We start from the raw sequence: 25,002 nt of genomic DNA, 5'->3' as shown, positions 1-25,002 counted from the left end.
TGAAAACAGGAGAAAAAGATATCATTGAAGTATCAAGTAATTACTTCGAAAAATTGCTAAATAAAACAAGCAGTGATAGCACAGTGATAAAAAAGCACTCAACAGGCATACAGTCAGGAATACATATCCATACTTGAAGTAGAAAAAGCCATCAGAGGCTTGAAATGTGAAAAGGCAGCAGGAGTAGATGATATTCGACCAGAAATGCTGAAATATGGTGGTATATGAGTCTTACAGTGGCTGCACTGCATAGTTCAAAAAGCCTGGACAGAGGGACGAATTCCTGATGATTGGAGTAGAGCTCTCATAGTACCCATATATAAAAAGGGAAATAAAACTGAATGTGAGAATTACAGAGGTATTTCCCTATTGAGTGTTCCTGGCAAGATCTATGCAAGTATACTTGAGAAACGGTTGAGAAGAATTGTGGAAGAAAAGCTTGGTGAAGAACAAGCTGGACACAGGCCAAATAGAGGCTGTCAGGATCAGATCTTCACTTTGCAACAAATAGTCGAGAAAGCATGGGAATATATCAGAGATCTGTATTTAAGTTTTGTCAATTTGGAAAAGGCAAATGATAAGGTGCCAAGAGAGAAGCTATTCAATACGCTGCAGTTATATGGTGTCAATGGGGCATTATATCAAGCAATACTTAGTCTTTATTTGAGTTGTAAGTCAGCAGTTAGAATTGAAGGAAGTACAGGACGATGGTTTAATGTTAAATCTGGTGTGAGACAAGGATGTACATTATCCCTTCTGTTATTCATTATCTATATGGATCACATTATGAAGGAAAGTGGTATTAAACATGATATCAAAATTGGAGATGTTAATGTCAGCGCTTTGCTTTATGCGGATGATGTTATACTTCTAAATAAATCCGCTACAAGTCTGCAAGATTCTCTGGCTAAATTGAATAGCTGTTGTAATAGATATGGTATGAAGGTCAGCAATAAAAAGACAAAGACAATGAAAATAGGCAGAATCATTGAAAATGTCAACTGTGTTGTGAATGGAGAACCTGTGGAACAAGTAAAGCATTTCAGCTACTTAGGCATGATTTTTAGTGAAGATGGTAAATTAAATATGGAAATAGACAACAGAATCAGCAAAGCTGGTATGGTGGGAAGTCAATTGAATAAATTCATATGGATTAAGAGAGAAATTAGTCGGAACACTAAATTAGCTGTATACAAGACAGTGTTCAAACCAGTTTTAACTTATGGATCTGAGAGCTGGGTCAGAAGTAAAACACTTGACCAAAGACTAGAGACCGCAGATATGAGAGTCCTGAGAAAGATTAGAGGCATGAACAGATGGCATCAATGGCAATATCATATTAAAAACGAGGATATTAGGAAAGAATTTGACATTGTCAGCATCCAGGAATGCGTTAGCAGAGCTAATCTCAGGTGGTATGGTCACTTAAATAGAATGGGAGAGAAAAGATTAGCAAAACAAGTGTTCTCTGCCAGGTTGGCAGGAAAACGACCCAGAGGAAGACCAAGATATAATTGGATTGATATGGTACAAAGTGCCTTAGACGATAGAAATATAAGATCTGATAATGTTGGAGTCTTGACAAGTAACAGACTGATTTGGAGGAAAATTCTAGATAGGAAGTTAGTAATGATGTAAATTTTTCATGTAGTACTATCATATCCTGTACACCCCTTGAGGGTACATGGCAGGAATTTGATGATGATGATGATGAGAAGAACTAGAGATGGAAGTTCAGTAATGAGGACCATATGTGAAAGGAATATAGAAGTAAATAAAGAAGTTTATATATGTTTCAACGAACTTAAAAAAGCATTTGACATGGTGAAATGGGAAAAACTGATGGAAGTGTTATGCAAAATAGGTTTAGATTGGAGAGACCAAAGGTTAATAGCTGAATTATATAAGAACTAGACTGCCATAATAACAAAAGTAGGAAAAACAAAAAAATGTGAGATTGGTAGAGGTGTAAGACAGGGATGCGCCTGTCACCAATGCTCTTCAATATATTTGCAGAAGAAATGATAAGAAGCATCTGATGAAGAGAAAAGAGGAATCACTATTGGAGGAAGACCAATACAAAATATTAGATTCGCAGATGATCAAGCAATATTAGCTGATACTGAAGATGAATTATGGCACCTAACGCATAAATTTGTGAGTATATGCAAGAAATATGATATAAAAATTAATACAAAGAAAACAAAAGTGATGAGAGTCTCTAGGAAACCAGGAGGTGTCAAAGTGATAATGAATAGAGAAAGTGCAGAGCAAGTGAGACAATACAAATACCTTGGTAGTAGTGTAATATAAGAAAATGGAAAATCAAAGATAGAATTAACAAAGAAAAATATGGATTTTATAGCAAGAAAAATTTGTTTATTAATAAAATGAATAAAAATTTAAAGAAATGCAGGCTTATTAAGTGTTATATTTAGAGTATGACCTTATATGGGTCAGAAACATAGACAATTGGGAAGAAAGAAGCTAAAATGTTGGAGGCATTTTAAATGTGGTTATGGAGAAGAAATAGAGAAAATAAAGTGGACCGAAAAAATTACCAATGAAGAAGTATTACAAAGAGTTGAAGAAAGGAATTTACTAAAGATCATAAGAGAAAGAAAGCTTAACTGGATAGGACTGTATTAAGAGGAGACAGCCTACTGAAAAGAATGATAGAAGGGAAAATTTAAGGAAAGCGACCAAGAGGACAGAGATGGCTAATGATGCTTGATGGTATAATGGGCACAAGAGGATACCAAGAAATGAAGGCGGAAGCAAGAGACAGAGGAAATTGGAGGAAGAGAATTTGCTGAGATATACCATTGGACCTGTCAAGACAGAACACTAATGATGATGATGATGACAATGGGGGGGGGGGGGCAGTGTTACACCCTGAATGAAGAACTTTATTAAAGAAACAATTCATTCAGGATTTAAAAAGTCAGAAAAATCAGCTGAGAGAAAAAACTTGTACTCGAGCAGAAGAAATAAAGTACTAACTGTAAATAGATATAGAATTACTTCCTTTTAGTAGAATTGTAATGCCATGTAAAGAACTTTGAGTATAAATTAATATTATATGAATGCATCACGTATACAATGAATGGGTAAATTAGATGTAAACAATAGTCCAAAGGTCACGGGCGGGCCTGAGGCATTGGCAATCTTGGAAAGTGATGCACATTTGTTTCCCGGAAGGCGCTGCCAGAGATCTCGCGATGTGCCGAAATTCCTGCAGAAAGTAGCGGGCGTTAAAAAGATCGCAGAAAGAAGAGGGCGCTATCACAGCTAATAACAGGGTGCTAAAAAGGGGGAAAGTGAAGGGAGAATAAAAAGGGTTTGCACCCCCTTTCTCAAAGCTTTTTTCGCCTATTTTGCTGGATGATGATTTGACTTCTCCCGTGGACCGGAAGTTCCTGAAGGTGTTTCTTGGCAATAGCACGATATCGGACGGTGCGCCTTTCCCTTCGATGTCGGAATTTCTGGCGGTACGAAAGCGTGAGATGTCGGCATATGCTGTCTTTGCTCCTTCACTGAAAGGAATAATATCGCGGACGTATACCAGAACCGGCAGTAGAAACGACAATGGTCCGAAACAGATCGAGAATAGATGAGGGAAAAATGCCAGAGGCAGACATAGCCTAATCTGATGACCATAGTGACCCACCACGTGGATGCAGGCTTATGGAAGTATCAAGAGGTAATTCAAACAAAGAAGGACAATTCAGATGGACCTGGAGATACTGCTCCAAGAAATGGTAAAATACAGATTTTGTTGTATAATTACCCAGTCGGTAAAAGGGAAAGATCATTGTAGTGTAATAATCAAGTATGGACAGTATTTAAGAACTTTAAGTGATTCTTTAGCAGTGGCTAATGTCCATAAGACAAATCGTCTGCAATGATTATAGAAGATTGTGACTAGTTTAATATGCAAGACGAACATAGTAGGTAGAATATTGATTAGAAGTGTATATTATGTGTGTTTAATCTCTAACTTAAAAGAAGGATTTATTGTTCATGCATTAGAGCATTAATCAGTTTGATACAGTTTGATTTAGCATGCCATTGAACTAATTGAAAGTGAGATTGGTCTGAGTGTCTTTAGATTCCAATAAATATGTATTTTTCTTCTATACCGAGTTTTGCTTGTGATATGAACCAAAACTCATCATCATCAAATTCCTGCCATGTACCCTCAAGGGGTGTACAGGATATGATAGTACTACATGAAAAAAATTACATCATTATTAATTTCCTATCTACAATTTTCCTCCAAATCAGTCTGTTGCTTGTCAACACTCCAATATTATCAGATCTTATATTTCTATCGTCAAAAGCACTTTGTACCGTATCAATCCACCTATATCTTGGTCTTCCTCTCGGTCGTTTTCCTGCCAACCTTGCAGAGAACACTTGTTTTGCTAATCTTTCCTCGCCCATTCTGTTTAAGTGACCATACCACCTGAGATTAGCTCTGCTAATGCATTCCTGGATGCTGACAATGTCAAGTTCTTCCCTAATATCCTCGTTTTTAATATGATACTGCCATTGATGCTATCTGTTCACGCCTATAATCTTTCTCAGGACTCTCATATCTGAAGTCTCTAGTCTTTGGTCAAGTGTTTTACTTCTGACCCAGCTCTCCGATCCATAAGTTAAAACTGGTTTGAACACTGTCTTGTATATATACAGCTAATTTAGTGTTCCGACTAATTTCTCTCTTATTCCATATGAATTTATTCAATTGACTTCCCACCATACCAGCTTTGCTGATTCTGTTGTCTATTTCTATATTTAATTTACCATCTTCAGTAAAAATCGTGCCTAAATAGTTGAAATGTTTTACTTGTTCCACAGGTTCTCCATTCACAACACAGTTGACATTTTCAATGATTCTGCCTATTTTCATTGTCTTTGTCTTTTTATTGCTGACCTTCATACCATATCTATTACAAGAGCTATTCAATTTAGTCAGAGAATCTTGCAGACTTGTAGCGGATTTATTTAGAAGTATAACATCATCCGCATGAACCAAAACTACCACTCATTAATCTGAACCATAGCGGGTGGGGGGGAATTGAAAGAAAGGTATAACATGTTGTTATAGGTTACGACTGCAAACCCAGAATTTACTTAGCCACAGTAAAGCATTTAATTCATGAGTTTAAGCACTAAATTTATTCACCTATGTGCACCAAAGGTCTGGAAAAGTCTCCCTAAATAAGAATCCCCTCTATTCTAAGATATTGGCTTTGGCTGGCACAGCTTTAAAAAATAAATTTGTCAATATCTGAAGAGGAGACGGCTCCAGAAAGAAATTAGAGGATTCGTTTCTTTTAGCAAGGATTAACCTTTATCAGTCAGGGTAAGCACGTGAGTAAAATTAGGAATCAGCTAGAGATATAGAATTTACTTTCCTTATAGAATGAACACGTACGAAGTGATACAGATATTAGAGTCAGGGAAATTTTGTAAGTCTTGTAGTTCTTGTAGAGAGGAAAATTCATAAAGGAATCAAGATTACAGGAAAAGTAATAATGACATAACAATGGCACAGACAATATACATAACAGCAGAAAGAGGAGAGTGTGTGGCAAAAAAGAAAGAGAATTTGCTGAGTTCAGTTTCCTAGGATATCCAGAAAATTCACTGAAAACAATTCATTGAAAGACAATTTACCAAAAGGAAATTTACTGAAAAAACAATCAAATAAACCATAAATCAAAAGACAGTTCATCAAGCAACAGTTAATCAAAAGGCAGTTCTCGAAAAAGCAATTAATTGAAAAATGAATTATAAGATGTGAAGTGTATTTATCAAAAAGAACTGCAGTTGTTATTGGATTAACTTGTGATGTAGTTGAAGCTTAGCATGATATCCCCATTGACATGGATACTTTATTGCATGCAATCCTTAGGTTCCTAATAAAGGCACCGATTACTACTAATTATTATTGTTAATAGTAGATGCATTATTAATATTGTTCGTAGTAGTAATAATAATGGTAATTATTATTATTCCCTCCTTATCATCCTCTCTCATCAATCTAATAATTGATAAGAGAGGATGATGAAGGGGAATAACACTCATGATGAAGAACCATCATTTCAGAATGATGATTCTGTGATTTGAAATCATCATCACTTCAAATCACAGAACACTAATGATGATGAAGAATCACCATTATTAGTGTTCTGTCTCTTGACAGGTCCAACGGTATATATATCTCAGCAAATTCTCTTCCTCCAATTTCCTTTCGGATGGAATAGCAATGCTATATTACTAGGGAATAATTGCAGAACAACATGGTTTCCTATTGTCTTTCTTATTCAATAAGTGTTTCCTGTCTCTAAATATATGTGCTCATGAGACTGGTTTGCCTATTTCCCAGAGGAAAAACCCTGCCATAACTGTATGCTAACTTGTCTTCAGTTAAAGAGGACTGATAGTAATTATTCATGTCATAAATGAGATTCAGACCAAGTCTTTCTAACTAAATGGCTTCATTTATACTGACTGATCTACAGCCTACATTACCATCAGTAGTAGTATTAGTACGTGACTTTCATGCGTGCACGTACACACACACATACCAGTAACATTGGGTGAATTTCACTCAGATTTGGTATTTGAAATTTTTTACAAAAAATTTGATGAACCATTCCAGTTTTCAGTTCAACTATATTCAGGACAACGTGTTGAAATTATACAGTATATTACAATAGCTCTCTGACGTGGAATTCTAAGAAGTTGTCTGGACAAGAAGTTGTTGGCATGGTTCAGTTTTAGTTCCAAATCGATTACTTTTATTATAACATTTTCATAAAAATAATATTAGTAATTCTGTTCTGGCTGGATAAAATTTAATGAAATTTTATAGTTAAGATCTATATTAAAATTTTCAGTTTTGATTTAATCTGGCCACTGTTATTGTAAAAAAATTAGTGTGAAAAAAATAAGCCTACTGCTGATTTTCATAACAGTTTGATGACAGCAGTTATTCAATTTAGTTATGTAATCCTGTAGAGAGCATGCATAGCTCAGTTGGTTTCAATAGAGTCCTATAGTTGGAAAGAACTTTGCTCAAATCCCATTTACGATGCAAGGAACCTTTAACAGGGCTTTTCAGTCAAAGGTGAGTTGGCTAGTCTCATGCAGCAGTGGAGGGTCCCCCCCCCCCAGAAACTTGAGCTTTTCATCCCTCAGAACAGGCAAAATGTCCCTGTGAACACACATCTATAGATATGGGATACTATACTGACAGAAGGTGGATGAGATTAGAGCCTCACCATCTTATCTTTCTACTACACATCATGAATCTCAGGTAGACATCCATAATAGTCAACCTTCTAGATGAAGATGACACTTTACAGGACAATCCTGCAGACAAGTACTGGATTTATTTAAGAGAACATTATCTACATAAAATATGAACCTAAGTTCAATATTTTCAATTTTAATATCAGGACTAATGTCATATTCCTCCATAATATAATCAGCTTTGATCTTTATACCATATCGTATACCTTTCCTAAATCTAAAAAATTGAAATACAGACTCTAGTTATTTACACAATTTCCCACCTATTTGTCTTAAAGTGAAAATCTGATCTTGATGAGAGCTATCTGGCCCAATCACAACTTGTTCCTCTCCCAGTTTTCCTTAGCCCTTTTTTTTTTTTTCAAGTATGTTTGCATAAATGTCAGGCCTGGTTGGCTGAGCGGATAGTATGACTTCCAACCAACAGGTTGTGGGTTCAAATCCCGCCTTGGGCATGGATGTTTTGTAAAAGCCTACTCTATAGGAGCACGAGTTCCTCGAGTTTAAAGCCTTATGACCTTTAAAATTAAAAAATAAATAAAAAAAAAAAATCTTAAACATATAAACTGTGCATTTTATAATATGCAACATGACATTAAAAACACAAAAAAAGGGTATCTTATCACTGTGCCTCCAAGCTGGTCTGTCAGAGGTAACCAATAAATTATTGTGCATAGCAAAAATGTTTCAGTTTGAAATAAACACAGGTAAAATCAGAGACCATTAATAAATCATTTCTTACTGTTTTCTTAATCACTATTTTGAAATGAATTATGATTATATAAAAATAAACTAAGAGTGACTTACATTCATATTACTGTTCCAATTAAGGAATGTGAACTCCAAAAAGTCAGGGCATATTTGAAGATCATCAGTCTGAAGCAGACTGTTTCTTTCTATTAAATATAAATTGTTTTATATTTTTAATATATAATCAATCAATGTACAGTAATTTATATGATATCTTCAATGTCAACAAAAAAATACATTTGGGAGTTGGCATTAAAAATAAAATGACTTCCATTTGGTCTGTAATATTAAACAATACCACATTCTTTACTCAATTAGAATGTGGTATTGTTTAATATTACAGACTTTTAAAGTTCAGATTTTTAAAGTTATGTTCAAAATAACAAGTCATGGAAAAAAAAAAAAGTATACTTATTTAAAATTTTTCACAGGTGGTTGCCAAATTATTATTTTTTTCTATGACACAAAAATACAGTTGAAAACACTGGGAAAAATATTTGCTTAAAATAAATAAAAAAACCCATCCACTTTGCTAACATACAGGGCCTCAACATAAACATTAATAGTATGTACCACCCCCTTCCACATATCTCTTATTCTTTATTAAATCTCAACTGGCATACTCTATTACAATTGTTCAAATACCTCAATAATCAAAATTACATTCTATATAATTAAACGTGGAACAGGAGCATGTGTTGAATCTGACATTCCATGCCAGAGTTTCCTAAAGACAGCAAAAGAAAGCAGTACAGAATACAGTTGAAAACACTGGGAAAAATATTTGCTTAAAATAAATAAAAAACCCATCCACTTTGCTAACATACAGGGCCTCAACATAAACATTAATAGTATGTACCACCCCCTTCCACATATCTCTTATTCTTTATTAAATCTCAACTGGCATACTCTATTACAATTGTTCAAATACCTCAATAATCAAAATTACATTCTATATAATTAAACGTGGAACAGGAGCATGTGTTGAATCTGACATTCCATGCCAGAGTTTCCTAAAGACAGCAAAAGAAAGCAGTACAGTGAGGCAAGATTTCCTTGCCTTACTATGTTGCTTTCATTCTCTGAGTGTGCTAAAGATAAAAATTCATACCTCAAGTGGCTCAAGACAAAAAATATATGCCTTCAATGCACCCACCTCTCACCTGAAGATGGCATTGTGATAACATAAATTAAGGATATGCTTGATCTCTTGGCATCAATTTTCTCCTCCAATTCTGGTAAAAACAATCAAGGAAATCCCACTCTCACTTTACCATGAACAGCTTACAGTTTGCTTTGCTCTTTCCAGGACATCAGAAGAATCATCAGTAGTCCAAGTGCTAGCAAGCTTCTGATATCCAGACAGTCCCTCCAAATGTAACAAAAAAAAATATGCTTCAGAAATAACAAGTGTCCTGGATTGCTTATACAAACTCATTTGGCATCTGTCCAAATGCATGGAAACAAGTCTTTATCCAGTCTTTTCCCAAATAAAAGTTAAAATATCATCTCATTGCCTTTAACTCAATCCTCTTGAAAATAACGGAGGCCATTAATAGCTAGTATTTTCACTACCTGGAGGCCCTACACTAATGGGCCACTAACAGGCAGGCAGACAATGTGCAATATATGACTCTCCAGATATTCCCAGCTTCGTGTACTTGGCCTACAGATATGAAAGGAAAGGCTGTTCAGAGAGCATGGGGATAGTCAAAGGGTGTCTGGAGGAAGCAATATAACATTATATACTCAAAGTCAGGAGGGTAAATCAGGTAAAAGTTAGATGAATGAGTAGTATCATTAAGCAACAGCTGCAAAAAAAAAGAAAATGTCGTGAAAATTATATAAGGAGAAAGGCAAACAACCAGCTAACTCATAAACAGTACAAGGAACAGGCAAAAAAGGTGACCAGCAGGTAACGAAGACAAAATCAGATTATGAGAAGAAGTTGGCCAAGCAGGCAAAAGGAAACCCAAAGTTTTTAAGGGGAAAGTAGGAGGAAGAATGACTATGGAAGGATAACTTTAATGAGAGCAGAGGCTAGAGAGGTAACACAGGCAGATAAAAATTGAGATATTGTGTGACCATTCTGCAAGGGTATATCATCCAATTGAAGATACTGTTATGGCAGAGTGACAAGAAATGATGTGAGAACAGAGGTTGATGAATTGGAGGAAATTAGGATATTGCAGAATATGAATGCAAACACAGATGTGGGAGTCGATAGGATATCAGCTTGTGTTTTAAGATAATGTTCAGATGAACTAGTGATGCCTTTGATTAGGCTGTTTAATTTAAGCCCCAGTTTGGTAAGGATCCAAGAGATTATAAGAAGAGCAAAATAATTTCTTTGCATAAAGGAGAATCTAAGATTGTAGTAGCAAATTACAGACTTATGATAGTATCTCAGTAGTGGTTGTAAAAGTACTGGAAAAGTTGGTCAAAAAGAGAATTCAGGAATGGGAGAATATGATACTCTGTGAGGAACAGCGTGGCTTTGTGAAGGGTCGGTCATGCCTTAGTAATCTACTAATTTTTTTAATAATAGAGTGACAGCTGAGTTCGATAAAGGGAATGGCTACATGATGATACTGCTGCATGACACTGGTTACGTGGATAACAGGGTGGTTGATGCCGTCACTTTCTCTGCCATCAACCACCATTAACAGGATGGTTGATGGACAGAGCTCTGTGATGTGCCACAGAGTTCTGTCCTTGGACCAGTTCCATTTAATTTGTACATAAATGATACAGGAAATAATTTGAAGAGAGATATTCAATTATTAGCTGATGAGGTAAATTTGGGTAGGGTAATGTTTAATTAGGGTGATGTAAAGAGTCTGCAGGATGATTTAAATAGGCTGACAGTATGGACAAAATGTAATAGATGTCAATTTAATGTGGAAAAGTGTAAATTTATGCATTTTGGGATACAAAGTTTATGAGCTGTGTACCGTATATTGAGAGAACTGTATTCCAGGAAATTGATGAAGCCGGATTTGGGGGGTAGCAGTAGAAGATAGAAAGTTGAAGTTTATAGGGTATATTGTTAAAGTAGCAAGAGTAGCCCACAGGATTACTTCATTACTAAAGAACACATTAACAAGCAGAGATAAGGGAGTTTTCATTTCTCATTATAAAGCCTTGATACAACCACATCTGGATTACTGTGCTTGGGCCTAGTCACCTGGGAATGAGGAAGTGGTGAGAGGATCCAGATGTGAGTGACCAAGATGGTAAGTGGTCTGTTGAATGCTACCTATGAGAACAGATCGAGTGTTTGTGGATTGCAAGTTTGTTGATAGGTTAAAAAAAAGGGGGGGGGGATATGACAGAAACATTTAAGCTACTAAAAGATTTTATAGGACTGATGCAGGGAAAATGTTTCAGCACTTGGCTACAGGGAGGAAAGACAAGAGGTCATACCTGGAAGTTGGGTGTAAGGGTGCATTTGGTGAGGGGATGAGGACTAGATTTTTCGCTTGGAGAGTGGTAAATAAATGGAAAATGGGTTGTTTGAGTCAGATGTGCTTTATCTGGTTTCAAGGAAAGGGACAATAGATATTGTGTTGATAGGTTAGGTCTTCCAAAATAAGTCTTAGGACTCCATGGAGTAATAATAATAATAATAACATAGGCATGGTAATTAATCCTATCTGTGATCAGCTATGTCTGAGAACGTATGTATTCTTTGGCCAGATAACTCACCAACAGTTGTCTTTATAATGATCTCCTCTTAATGGGATTCAAACAAGGGTCTTTTTAAATGAAGGGCACAGTAATTACTGAATAAGATATGGGGCTCTATAACAGTATTATTATTAATAATATAGCATTTATAGTACTTTCTGCCAGACTGAAGTTCCTCAATTCATAAATGGCAAATGCTAGGATGATTACATTTGGTAATACACATTCCTCTTATCATAACTTGGAAAAGTCTCTTAAAATTTTGGTACAATAAACTTTATAATATTAATAATTAACTTAAAATTAATTTATACAGAAATTAAATTAATTAATTAATCATTAATTGTAATGGTACTATCAACTTAAGAAGCCTGAATGGCAAAGAAATGGAGCTAGCTAAGGAATTAGATAAGTACCAGATCAACATAATAGGGGTGACTGAAACAAAAAAGACAAAAACTGGTGAGATCTTTCTGAGCAATAAATACAAAATGTTATATTCAGGCAATAACAATCAAGGAAAAGAAGGAGTAGCCATAGTATTCAACACAAAATACGAGGCTAATCTTCTTGAATGGCAGTCAGTCTCAAGTAGAGTAATGTGGGCAAATATGAGAATGGGGAACTGGACAATGAGACTTATTTGTGCCTATGGTCCCACAGAAGGTTCTACTAAGGTAGAAGTGGAGGAATTTTTTGAGGCTTTAGAAAAAGCAACTGACACAATGAAAAAGGAAAAGTTGGTCCTTGTTGGGGATCTAAATAGTAGAGTAGGAAATGATTGTGAGACATACAAAAATATTTTGGGAAAATTTGGAGAAAAGAGCAAAGCTAATAATAATGGCAAATATCTGTTGGATTTCTGCTCAGGACATGGACTGGTTATTACTAACACCATGTTCCAACATAAAAATGTGCACAAATTCATATGGAGAGAAGAGGCTAAGAATAAGAAAAGTCTCATTAACGATGTTATTGTTGATAGTGATGTTTTCTCCCTGGTGCAGGACACCAGAGTGTACAGAGGATTTGAAATTGGAAGTGATCACTATTTAGTCTTGAGCAGGATAAAATTGAATTTCATATTGAAAAGAATAACATGTAAGAAAGTTTTAAAGCGAATAAAAGTTGAGCAGCTTTCAGATGTAAACTGTAGACTAAAATACAGAAATATTATTGAAAAGAAAATGAAAGAGTTTGAGAACAGGAATCAAACCTTGCAGATTCAGTGGCAAACTCTGAAGGAAACATTGATTGATTCTGCCAGAGAGGCATGTGGTGAGGTTATGTGCAAAGATAAAAAAATCAGAACTCCCTGGTGGACACAGGAAGTTAAAGAGGCAGTGAAGGAAAAGAAGAAAGCATATCAAAAGTTCCTGGCAAATAAGTCAGCTTTTACTCTTACAGAATACAGAGACAAATGTAAGAAAGCTAAACAGTGTGTAAAACTAGCTAAACAAAAGTCATGGGAGGACTTTGGCAAGAATATAGAAAATAAATATCAAGAAGGTGGCAAAATATTCTGGAGGTTGTTGAAGAAGCTTAGGAATGGAGGAAAGAGTGCTGTAAAAGGAATTAGAGATGATAAAGGTGAAATGAAAACAGGAGAAAAAGATATCCTTGAAGTATGGAGTAATTACTTTGAAAAACTGCTAAATGAAACAAGCAGTGATGACAGCACAGTGATAAAAAAACACTGACCGGGCATGCAGTCAGGAATACATATCCATACTTGAAGCCATCAAAGGCTTGAAATGTGGAAAGGCAGCAGGAGTAGATGATATTCGACCAGAAATGCTGAAGTATGGTGGTATAAGAGTCTTACAGTGGCTGCACTGCATAGTTCAGAAAGCCTGGACAGAGGGACGAATTCCTGATGATTGGAGTAGAGCTCTCATAGTACCCATATATAAAAAGGGAAATAAAACTGAATGTGAGAATTACAGAGGTATTTCCCTACTGAGTGTTCCTAGCAAGATCTATGCAAGTATACTTGAGAAACGGTTGAGAAGAATTGTGGAAGAAAAGCTTGGTGAAGAACAAGCTGGATTCAGGCCAAATAGAGGCTGTCAGGATCAGATCTTCACTTTACGACAAATAGTCGAGAAAGCATGGGAATATAACAAAGATCTGTATTTAAGTTTTGTCGATTTGGAAAAGGCATATGACAAGGTGCCAAGAGAGAAGCTATTCAATATGCTGCAGTTATATGGTGTCAATGGGGCATTATATCAAGCAATACTTAGTCTTTATTTGAGTTGTGAGACAGCAGTTAGAATTGAAGGAAGTACAGGAAGATGGTTTAATGTTAAATCTGGTGTGAGACAAGGATGTACATTATTCCCTCTGTTATTCATTATCTATATGGATCACATTATGAAGGAATGTGGTATTAAATCTGATATCAAAATTGGAGATGTTAATGTCAGCTCTTTGCTTTATGCGGATGATCTTATACTTCTAAATAAATCCGCTACAAGTCTGCAAGATTCTCTGACTAAATTGAATAGCTGTTGTAATAGATATGGTATGAAGGTCAGCAATAAAAAGACAAAGACAATGAAAATAGGCAGAATCATTGAAAATGTCAACTATGTTGTGAATGGAGAACCTGTGGAACAAGTAAAACATTTCAGCTACTTAGGCACAATTTTTACTGAAGATGGTAAACTAAATATAGAAATAGACAACAGAATCAGCAAAGCTGGTATCGTGGGAAGTCAATTGAATAAATTCATATGGAATAAGAAAGAAATTAGTCGGAACACTAAATTAGCTGTATACAAGACTGTGTTCAAACCAATTTTAACTTATGGATCTGAGAGCTGGGTCAGAAGTAAAACACTTGACCAAAGACTAGAGACCGCAGATATGAGAGTCCTGAGAAAGATTAGAGGCGTGAACAGATGGCATCAATGGCAATATCATATTAAAAATGAGGATATTAGGAAAGAACTCGACATTGTCAGCATCCAGGAATGCGTTAGCAGAGCTAATCTCAGGTGGTATGGTCACTTAAATAGAATGGGAGAGGAAAGATTAGCAAAACAAGTGTTCTCTGCCAGGTTGGCAGGAAAATGACCCAGAGGAAGACCAAGATATAGGTGGATTGATACGGTACAAAGTGCCTTAGACGATAGAAATATAAGATCTGATAATGTTGGAGTCTTGACAAGTAACAGACTGATTTGGAGGAAAATTGTAGATAGGAAGTTAGTAATGATGTAATTTTTTCATGTAGTACTGTCATATCCTGTACACCCCTTGAGGGTACATGGCAGGAATTTGATGATGATGATGATGATTAATTGTAATGCATTCTAATTCTTATCAATATATGTTTGTTTAAAAATTGATAAGATATTAAAGAAATTGTAGTTACTTGAAATTTATTTTTTGAGAGTTTATATATATTTGATAATATTCAGAAAATTTTAAGTTTGCTATTCAAAATTATTTCTAAAATACTGTGCCAAAATTATAATCTTCATGACTCACAGAGAGGAAGACATGACTTTCAGAGTTTTAAGTGCAGCAGAAAGCATGCATAGAGAAATGTGTATGGCCCAATCATTCATCACTGAACAATGAGAGAATATAGACTGATAACAGTCTTTCAATCAAGCAGCCTGAAAAGTAATTTAAACAAAGAAGGAAAAGTACTGAATTTAAATATGTACATTGAAAATAAATAAATAAATAAATGAATAACAAATGTCAATAAAAAAACAAGCTAATTAAGTTTAACTATCAACATTATATGTTGGAATAACGATAATGATCTAATGCAAACATTTGATGGACGTCTCACCAACCTACTGTTAAAAATAAATGCATCTGCATTCAGTGAATGAACAATTTGGGATATGGAGTTGAATAATAATGCTAGAAAACACAAATTACTATATAGTCACCTCTCAACATATCACATATGCAGCTTATTATGGCCATCTCATTAACATGTTCACCAAATACCACCTCACTCTTGCAACCCATGAACTTAAACATATTATTTAAGAAAAACTTTAACACAGGCTACTGCTGATAATGAGGATGAGAAAACTCTCAGAGTAGTTTGGAAGGAATACAATATCTTGCATTTTATAAAGAATGCAGTGGGGTGACAGCAGAGTGTATGAATGGTGTTTGGAAGAAGTTACTGAAATCATATATTCACAACATTTGACAAAGCTTCACAAGAGACTGGCAGCAAGATACTGCTGCTGTTTAGTCAGCAGCAGCAAGATACTGCTGCTGACTAAACAGGCGAAGTTGGACTGACAACGAAGATTTAGAGCAGTTGGTAAAAGTTGTGGAGAACAGCTTACATATGAAGACTAGAGCTAGATTTACAAAAAGTAGAAGCATGAAACAGCAGAAGAACATGAAGAAGAAACTGATTCCAAACAAAAAAGATTATGGTGAAAAAATTGGCAGAAGTATTTGCCACTGTTAATAAGGTAATTTTAGTGGCAATCCAAGGAAATGAACCCCAACATGGAGAGATTTAGCAAAGTAAACAGAATGATATAAACGGCAACTGCTTGATAGAGAGATATTTATGTTTATGCAGGAAAGAAAAAAAAAAGGGCAAACTGTACAGACTAAACTGAATATAAGAATGCACATAATTTTAAGACATCCACCTCTGCTGTCACCTCACTCCTAATGAGCAATATGGAATTGGAGCAATTCCAGGGTGTTGCAGTTCCTTAATTTGAAGAATGAAATAATCTTCTCTGCCTACTTCAATTAATAATGGCAGAAGCTTTGAAAAATTGCTCTTGTTCCATGTGTTTCCAGCTGATTATTATTATTTTACTGCAATTCCACAGAAGCACTATACGCTCATACTTCATTATTTATTACTACAGTACAATACTGTACACAGGAAGCTTATGTTATAATTTGTATGTTGTGTCATCTCACTATAAACAAAGAGTAAAATTAGTTTTAAAAAAATATAACAAACAGACCTACACATCCTTACTGTTCTCGTAGTGATTTCTGACTTCTTGCCTTTTAATGGAATCAATGGAATGGAACTTCAGTATAAATCAATGACTGAATGTAGTGAATTGGTCAAAAACAATATGAGATAGAATTTTCAGTAGTTTACAGGAGTGAACAAATTCATTATAAGGGTTCAGTATAGTGCATTCAACTATATTTGTTCTCATATAGAACTTAAGATAAAATACATTTTAGCTGTTTTTTAAATATTATATAGATTAAATGACATTGATTTAAAAATAACACAATTTATAAACCTTTAAAATGGATACATTTCTGTGATCCCTCCATGAATTTCTCTGAATGCAAATATACCAATTCAATGTACTGAATTAATTAAACATTAATATATTAACCTTCTAGTTCTATTATGCTTGTAAAGCTTTCTTGTACTTCGTATGCAGGCCTATCCCAATAAACATCACCATGTAGAGTAAGTTCTATGCTGTCATCTATACAGAGGGTTTTGAAAAGTAGGCCATCAGCACCACCCTCATCGAAAGCCACAGACATTTTATTAAAAAGGGGATCAATCTGGAAATAAAAAGAAAAAAGGACAAAAAGATTAAATAGAAATTAATTCAAGTTATTAATGTATAATACATATTATACCTTGGACAATGATGGATGCAGATAACACTGTGCTGTGTGCAGAATCAAGAAAAGAAGTGGCAGGTAAATTGGAAAGATGGAAGTAAGACAGCGTACATGTGTTGGAAAGGGGGGGGGGGGATGGAAGCCAAGAGACAGATCTGGAGTTAGAAGGAAATGTCATCAGGAAGGTTAGTGATTTTAGATACTTAGGTTCAACAGTGAAAGAGGATGGAGAGGCTGAGAAGGAAGTGGTATGCAGGATACAAGCTGGACAGAGGAACTGGAGAGAGAGAGAGAGTGAGAGATGGCTGGAGTGCTATGTGATAAGAGGGCGCCAGTCAATCTAAAGTGAAAAATCTACAGGACAGTGGTGAGACCAGTTATGATGTATGGTATGGAAACTGTGGCCCTGAGGAAAATAACATCAGCAGGATGAAGGTAGCAGAGATGAGAATGCTTAGGTGGATGTATGGTGTGACCAGAAAGGATCATCTGAGAAATGACTATGTGAGGGGAACGGTAAAAGTTACAAACTTAGGATCGAAGATACAGGAGGTAAGGTTCAGATGGTAGGGTCATGTGACGAGGAAGGAGGGCAGGTATGTGGGAAGAAAGGTCATGCAGATAGATGTGCAGGGGAGGGGGGGGGGGGCAGGAAGTGCAGGCAGCCAAAGAAGAGATAGAGGGAACTAGGAGGATGTGGAGGAGACCCATTAAAAACAGCACCCCTACTTGGGCTGCCTGCACTTCCTCCTCACCTGCACAAGTAGCACTCATTTTTTATGAAAGGACTAATGTGTGTTTTATTTAGTTTATCTTTTGCACAAAAGAGTGGTCCCATGTGTATAAAGTTTCATGTTTCTTTTAACATCAGATAAATTGTAGCTGAGGCTACTATTCATGTGGGTTGAATCGAGTGAAATTTCTTTAGATTTGAGAATATGTCTCTCAAGTTCATCATAACATTTATGCATATTTGAAGTTATGATGAACTTGAGAGACGTATTCTCGAATCTAAAGAAATTTCACTCGATTCAACCCACATGAACAGTAGCCTCAGCTACAATTTATCTGATGCACACATTTCTGCTGTCCAGTACTGGCATTCTCGCAATATCTCACACATGCAGTTACATACAGCTGGAACTATAGCACGTACTCCAGTTTAAACTGTGTTTCAGTTTGTAGTAGATCTGTTGTCGTAATTATGTAATGTTTCTGTCATTTTTTGTATATAATTCTTTGCACTTGGACACCTGAAGAAGTTGTTTTATCAATGAAACTAGTAGTGTTCCTATTAAACCCCATTTTTTATTAGTCTCAGTGTTTAGTCATTTAAACTTCAATTTTGATATATACGCAGGCTATTCAATAAGTAATAAGACTATATTTATAAAGAAAACAGATTACCTTTAATCGTCATCATTTACATGGTCTTTTTCGAAGTAACTACCGTGAGACGTGATGCATTTGTCCCAATGTTGCGTCCACTTCTTAAACACATGTGAAAGTCCATTTTTTGAGAGTTCTTTCAAAACCGCCTCTGCAGCTTTTACACATGCTTTGTTGCTTTCGAAATGGCAGCCTCTTAGTGGTTTCTTGAGCTGAGGAAACAGCCAGAAATCGCATGGTGCGAGATCAGGACTGTATGGAGGGTGTGGTAGGATATCTGTGTTGTTCTTCTGCAAAACGTCCACTACACAACCAGCAATATGTGGCCTTGCATTATCGTGGTGCAATAAGAAGCCATTCTTCAGCAATGGACGCCTCCTTTTGATGTGCTTGATGATAATCGCTGCTGTGTTGATCATTGTCTCTGTGATGGACGTTGAAGGTCTTTCCTCACGTTCAAGATCTTCCACATTTTGCCTTCCTTTCTTAAAAGTTTTATGCCAGCGAAAAACACTTGCCCTCGACATTGCTTCATCGTGGAAAGCTTCGCGTATCATGTTAAAAGTGTCCGATGCCGATTTTTGCAAAGGCACACAAAATTTAATCGCACAACACTGTTCCAAGGATGCTTCCATTTCAATGACTGGTCTTGCCTCGTAGGCACGCCGAAACAAACTTGTATTTAGTCACGTAACACTCTGGCACACCAGCCCGTATACGCCATCTATCAACCTCTTTTGTTAATACAGACAGCAACATTTCTTTATTCCACAGAAATTAATATTGTGATGAGTGGTTTTGCCACAGTAAAATTAGTCTTATTATTTATTGAACAGCCCACGTATATATAGAAAAACCAGCCAAAAGGTCTGGGAGAGGGGGGGGGGGGACTAGGAGGAGACTGATCTCAACACAGCCTAAAGAATGCAAAAAACCAAATGGAGTTTCTGATCCAATGTCAAATTTTCATCTTCCTCTCCAAGATGCACACTGTTAGTATACATATACCTGAAAACACTGAACAAACAAGAATAGGCTGACATTTTAGGACGTATTTAACCAAACTGCATTCTCTTATGGCTGAAACCAAAATGTGCTATAATGGTATACAACATAATGAAAAATTATGTCAGCTGGAGCATCACTTTTTTAAATAATATCAGCTGATGTTTTTGGAACTAAACAGAACAGCAAAAAGATAGTTACTGGAACAACCACATTAGAACTGAAAATAGGTGCCATATATGAGAATCATTAACAGAAAAAAAGGAGGAGCTAAGAGTGAAGGTCAATTACAGAAATATTATACTGAGAGAATCTACGTTACGTTACTGAGCCAAAGATAAATTAAATTGGTAAACAAATCTAGATCTGACTGAAAAACCTATATGTAGAAATGTTTGCTTGCATAAGGCAGGTGTACCTTCTGCCCTCTTGGAAAGGCAACTAGGTTCAATTTCTGTCCATCTAAGCTAACACCTTTCTAAGCCAGATAACACTATTGTAACAATGACAAAGCTGATCTTCTAACACCTCCACAAATTCACAAAGCAGATTACCTTCAACTATACTAGGAATAACATACTGAAAGCTCCTTCGGTCTTCTGCAAAAAGTCATGGAAGAATTATGCAGATAGCAAAAGGCTTCTGGTGTTGAATTCTTGGTCCTGACCATTCACAGGTGATCTCAAAAAAAGTCCACCATCAACTATCAACTTATCGCTATCACCTCAGCGCTCTCTCTGAAATAACTGAGAAAGTAATCAACAGTCAACTTCATCATGCAAAAATGACAGCTAATCAGTATCCACAACTATGAGATTCCACCACCCAAGTGCAGCAGATCTTCTTGAATACCCCCCCTCCCCCTACACACATACACCTCTAGACATGTGGCATGGAAGGAGATGGGAAAAATCTGCCTTGTTTTCCACTTGATATTTTCTATCTGATAAGGAATGGCATCAAGTATTTCTCAGCAAACTGCAATCTTATGGTGTTCCAACCTTTGTAATTCAGTTACCAGTTTCCTCTTGGGTCACCTGCTGCATATAACAGTGGATGGTGTTCTGTGTTCAAATTACTACCAAGATAGGTTATACAACCTAACCTCTTTTTCATATACATAAATGATCTTCTCTCAATGATCTCAAACTCTGGACATGGTTAGTATCAACAAAACTAGCACTCTCCATTCCTCCTACTCATGCATACAAACCTCTCTCTCTTCAACCAATATAATGGTGGTATTATGCACCATATTGCATACACCAATTTGATAGATCTTAGTGAAGTGATAACTGACACCTAACATCCTTACATGGAACACTCTATGGGTAGGATAACTACAAAGTTAATCTAGAGAAGACTAGCTATTAGATCTTAAAATGATAGGCTCCCAGATCTATGATAAATTAATGCAACCATACTTGTTGAGGTTGGGAGAGTGCTTCACAGCTGATGCTAATTTTAAGAACAGTCTCTAAGACTTGTAACGACTTCTATGTCATATAGATGTTTTTCACCATCTGATCCTATGTGAAGGAATATCCAGAACATGGCCTGCCAATCATGATTTGCCATAAAGATGATCTCAGATGTAATTTTTGTGTTCGTCAAGGCAGATGTTAACTGATCTACCAGTTATAAGATCTGTTATATATGAGATGGCAGTTATAAGATCTTGAGTCTGTCCAAAGTAGGCTAAATTGCAGGCACAAGGAACTTTATATACTCCAGGTTTAAGAGGATGTAGCTGATCTTTAGGAGAATGTATGAAAGCAGCGACCTGAATGAACAGTTTTATAGTAATATGGAGATTATATTTGCTGAGAACTTTGGCTATTTTTTGAAAACCAAGTACCCAACACAGTCACACTAAAACCAACAGCTTGGCTGTGCTATGTTATTTATTTATTTATTTATTTACGCATATGGTTTTGTGAAACTGGCAAGTGAAATGTACAATCACAATCTCCAGAAACAAACGATAAAAATCTTAATATGCAAAAGTTCATTACATAAAAGGCACGAACTGCATTCCAAGTCTTCCTATTTTTTTAAAAAAAGCAAAAGTAATGTGTTATAATCAAGTCAGGGAAAATTATCATCCCACTGCATCAAATATGACAAGACTGCATGTTCTCTCTACACATCACAACACAAATGTAGTTTGTTGTTTTAAGGATACTTGCGACATAAGACTGAATGATATAATCACGTAATCACAAGAAAGATATTTATTTAACCAAATATTTCGGTCTGGAAATAGCAGACCATCGTCGGTGGTATTACAAGAACAGTTTAAAAAATATACAAGCTAGAATACTAACAATAGATCGTTGAAATTAGAACATGCCGCGTGATGTTATATCACTAAGTATGAAACGAAATATTTTGAAGTAGAAACATGATTGAATTTGCTATTAAAAAAAAAAAAAAAAAAAAAAAAAAAATTAATGAGTAATCTTGATTAGGCTTTCCCAGATTTTTGATATAGATATGCAGTCATTACGATTCAGGTTGGGATGATGGAGCAAGGCCTCCACGCTTTCCTTGAACAAACATTCGAACCTGTAACGGGATCTATGTAAGAGGCGCGTCTTGGACCAAAGGATGCTGTGGTCAGTTTCAATCCCGTGTTGAGCCAAACCAGACTTTTCAGGTTTATTGTGAAGAATGGATGATTGATGTTCTTGGATTCTTTTTTCAAGAGAACGTCCAGTCTGTCCAAAGTAAGAGAGATCACAGTTGCAAGGAATTTGATAAACTCCAGGAAGAGATAAAGTTGAGCGTTTGTCTTTAGGAGAAGGAAAATGAGAAGACAATTTGTTAATAGGAGAATACGTAGCTGTTAAATCATATTTCTTCAAAATTCTTGCGATAGGTTCTGAAATACCGGAGATATAAGGAATAGGTACTCGACGTATTGAATCTTTGTTGTTTTGTGGAGGATTATAAGATGTAAGAAGACGTTGACGTTGATTGAGACGTTTATATCCGGACGTCCTTTGACTAAAAGCGAAACCCTCATCCTTTCAAAAGGACATGATTTTTCTATTGTTCCAAATAAAATACCATATCTAGATTTCCTAGTTAACATTGAAAGGAATCTTAATCATCTAACCAGCGATAAAGCTAATGCTCTTCGCCTAGAAGTCGCTTCTTCTCTACTTAAGGCTAAACTTCCTCCTTCTAACATATCTCCTTCTGAAATGAAATCTTTACAGTCCTCGAGAAAAAATAATCACCTCATTATCACTAAAGCTGACAAGGGAAAAGCAACAGTAGTTATGGACTCAGTAAATTACAGAAGAAAACTTTCTCTTTTGCTTCGAGATCGCTCCACATATCAAGAAATTGATTATAATCCAACCAACAGACAACTAAAGAAATTAAATTCTCTCCTTGATGAAGTCATCAGTTTGGATAAAGACACAATTGAAAGACTTAAAACTCATTTTGCAAGACCTCCTAGATTTTATGGCCTTCCAAAAATCCATAAGATTGACTATCCTCTTCGTCCAATAGTAGATTGCATTGATTCTCCTACTTACCGTATAGCCAAATATCTAGCTAAATTACTGAAATCTTACATTGGCAACTCTAGTTCTTTTTTAAAAAACTCCTCAGATTTCTTAGAAAAATTAAAAGATGTCTCATTACAACCTACAGATCTTATGGTTAGTTTTGATATAGAATCTTTATACACCAATGTACCTCTTAAGGAAACTTTAAAACTACTTGCTGACATCTTTCCTCAAGATATTATAAAACTATTCGATTTCGTTATACATTCTGGTTATTTCATATGTCAAAACAAATTTTATAGCCAAGTAGAAGGAACAGCCATGGGAAGTCCTCTTTCTCCAGCTTTAGCCAACTTTTATTTAGAACATTTAGAAAAAGTCCTCTTCACATCTAGTTTCCCTCTACCATCTTTTTGGGTAAGATATATAGATGACATATTTGCTATTTGGCCTCACAGTAAAAACACTTTATCTTCCTTTTTAAACAGTATTAATTCCTTACATCATCGCATAAAGTTTACTATGGAATTAGAAGAAAACAACCAGTTATCTTTTTTAGACGTTCTCCTCATCCGATCATCTTCAAATATTCTTACAACTACAGTATACAGGAAACCAACATTCACAGGTCGTTATATTCTGAAAGAATCAGCCCATCATCCATGTCATAAAACAGGAATTATAAAATGTCTCATCAAAAGAGCCAAAACTAATTGTTCTACTTTTGATTATCTACAGAAAGAACTTTCTACTATCCAGCAACACATGAAACTCAATGGCTTTTCTGAAAAAAGTATTCAACGTCTTCTTACATCTTATAATCCTCCACAAAACAACAAAGATTCAATACGTCGAGTACCTATTCCTTATATCTCTGGTATTTCAGAACCTATCGCAAGAATTTTGAAGAAATATGATTTAACAGCTACGTATTCTCCTATTAACAAATTGTCTTCTCATTTTCCTTCTCCTAAAGACAAACGCTCAACTTTATCTCTTCCTGGAGTTTATCAAATTCCTTGCAACTGTGATCTCTCTTACTTTGGACAGACTGGACGTTCTCTTGAAAAAAGAATCCAAGAACATCAATCATCCATTCTTCACAATAAACCTGAAAAGTCTGGTTTGGCTCAACACGGGATTGAAACTGACCACAGCATCCTTTGGTCCAAGACGCGCCTCTTACATAGATCCCGTTACAGGTTCGAACGTTTGTTCAAGGAAAGCGTGGAGGCCTTGCTCCATCATCCCAACCTGAATCGTAATGACTGCATATCTATATCAAAAATCTGGGAAAGCCTAATCAAGATTACTCATTAATTTTTTTTTTTTTTTTTTTTTTTTTTTTTTTTTTTTTTTTTAATAGCAAATTCAATCATGTTTCTACTTCAAAATATTTCGTTTCATACTTAGTGATATAACATCACGTGGCATGTTCTAATTTCAACGATCTATTGTTAGTATTCTAGCTTGTATATATTTTAAACTGTTCTTGTAATACCACCGACGATGGTCTGCTATTTCCAGACCGAAATATTTGGTTAAATAAATATCTTTCTTGTGATTACGTGATTATATCATTCACAAATGTAGTTGTATCCAAGGTTTTATTAGAGAGCAGTTGTGACTTATGTGAAATCTTGATCCATTAGAGAAAACCCATTTCACTTTGCATCATCATCTTCTAGCATGAGGAGTTCTGCTGATA

At 35.6% G+C, this 25,002-nt stretch overlaps 1 protein-coding gene across 1 annotated transcript in view; it reads right to left on the bottom strand.

The window, feature by feature from the left end:
• Nucleotides 1-25,002, bottom strand: part of barr (non-SMC condensin I complex subunit H) — a 346,268-nt gene that overhangs the window by 157,516 nt on the left and 163,750 nt on the right. Inside the window, exons 8-9 of the mRNA XM_090391808.1 lie at nt 17,136-17,313; nt 8,134-8,222 (exon numbers count right to left, since the gene is read on the bottom strand). Of these exons, the coding sequence (XP_090247934.1) occupies nt 8,134-8,222; nt 17,136-17,313 (267 nt within the window). The remainder of the gene's footprint in view (nt 1-8,133; nt 8,223-17,135; nt 17,314-25,002) is intronic.

This window comes from Typopeltis vanoorti, chromosome 4, assembly GCF_054136105.1.
Source record: "Typopeltis vanoorti isolate ZY-2024b chromosome 4, IOZ_Tvanoo_1.0, whole genome shotgun sequence".
In the NCBI taxonomy this organism is placed as follows: Eukaryota; Metazoa; Arthropoda; class Arachnida; order Uropygi; family Thelyphonidae; genus Typopeltis; species Typopeltis vanoorti.
This window is presented reverse-complemented; position numbering and strand designations above follow the sequence as displayed.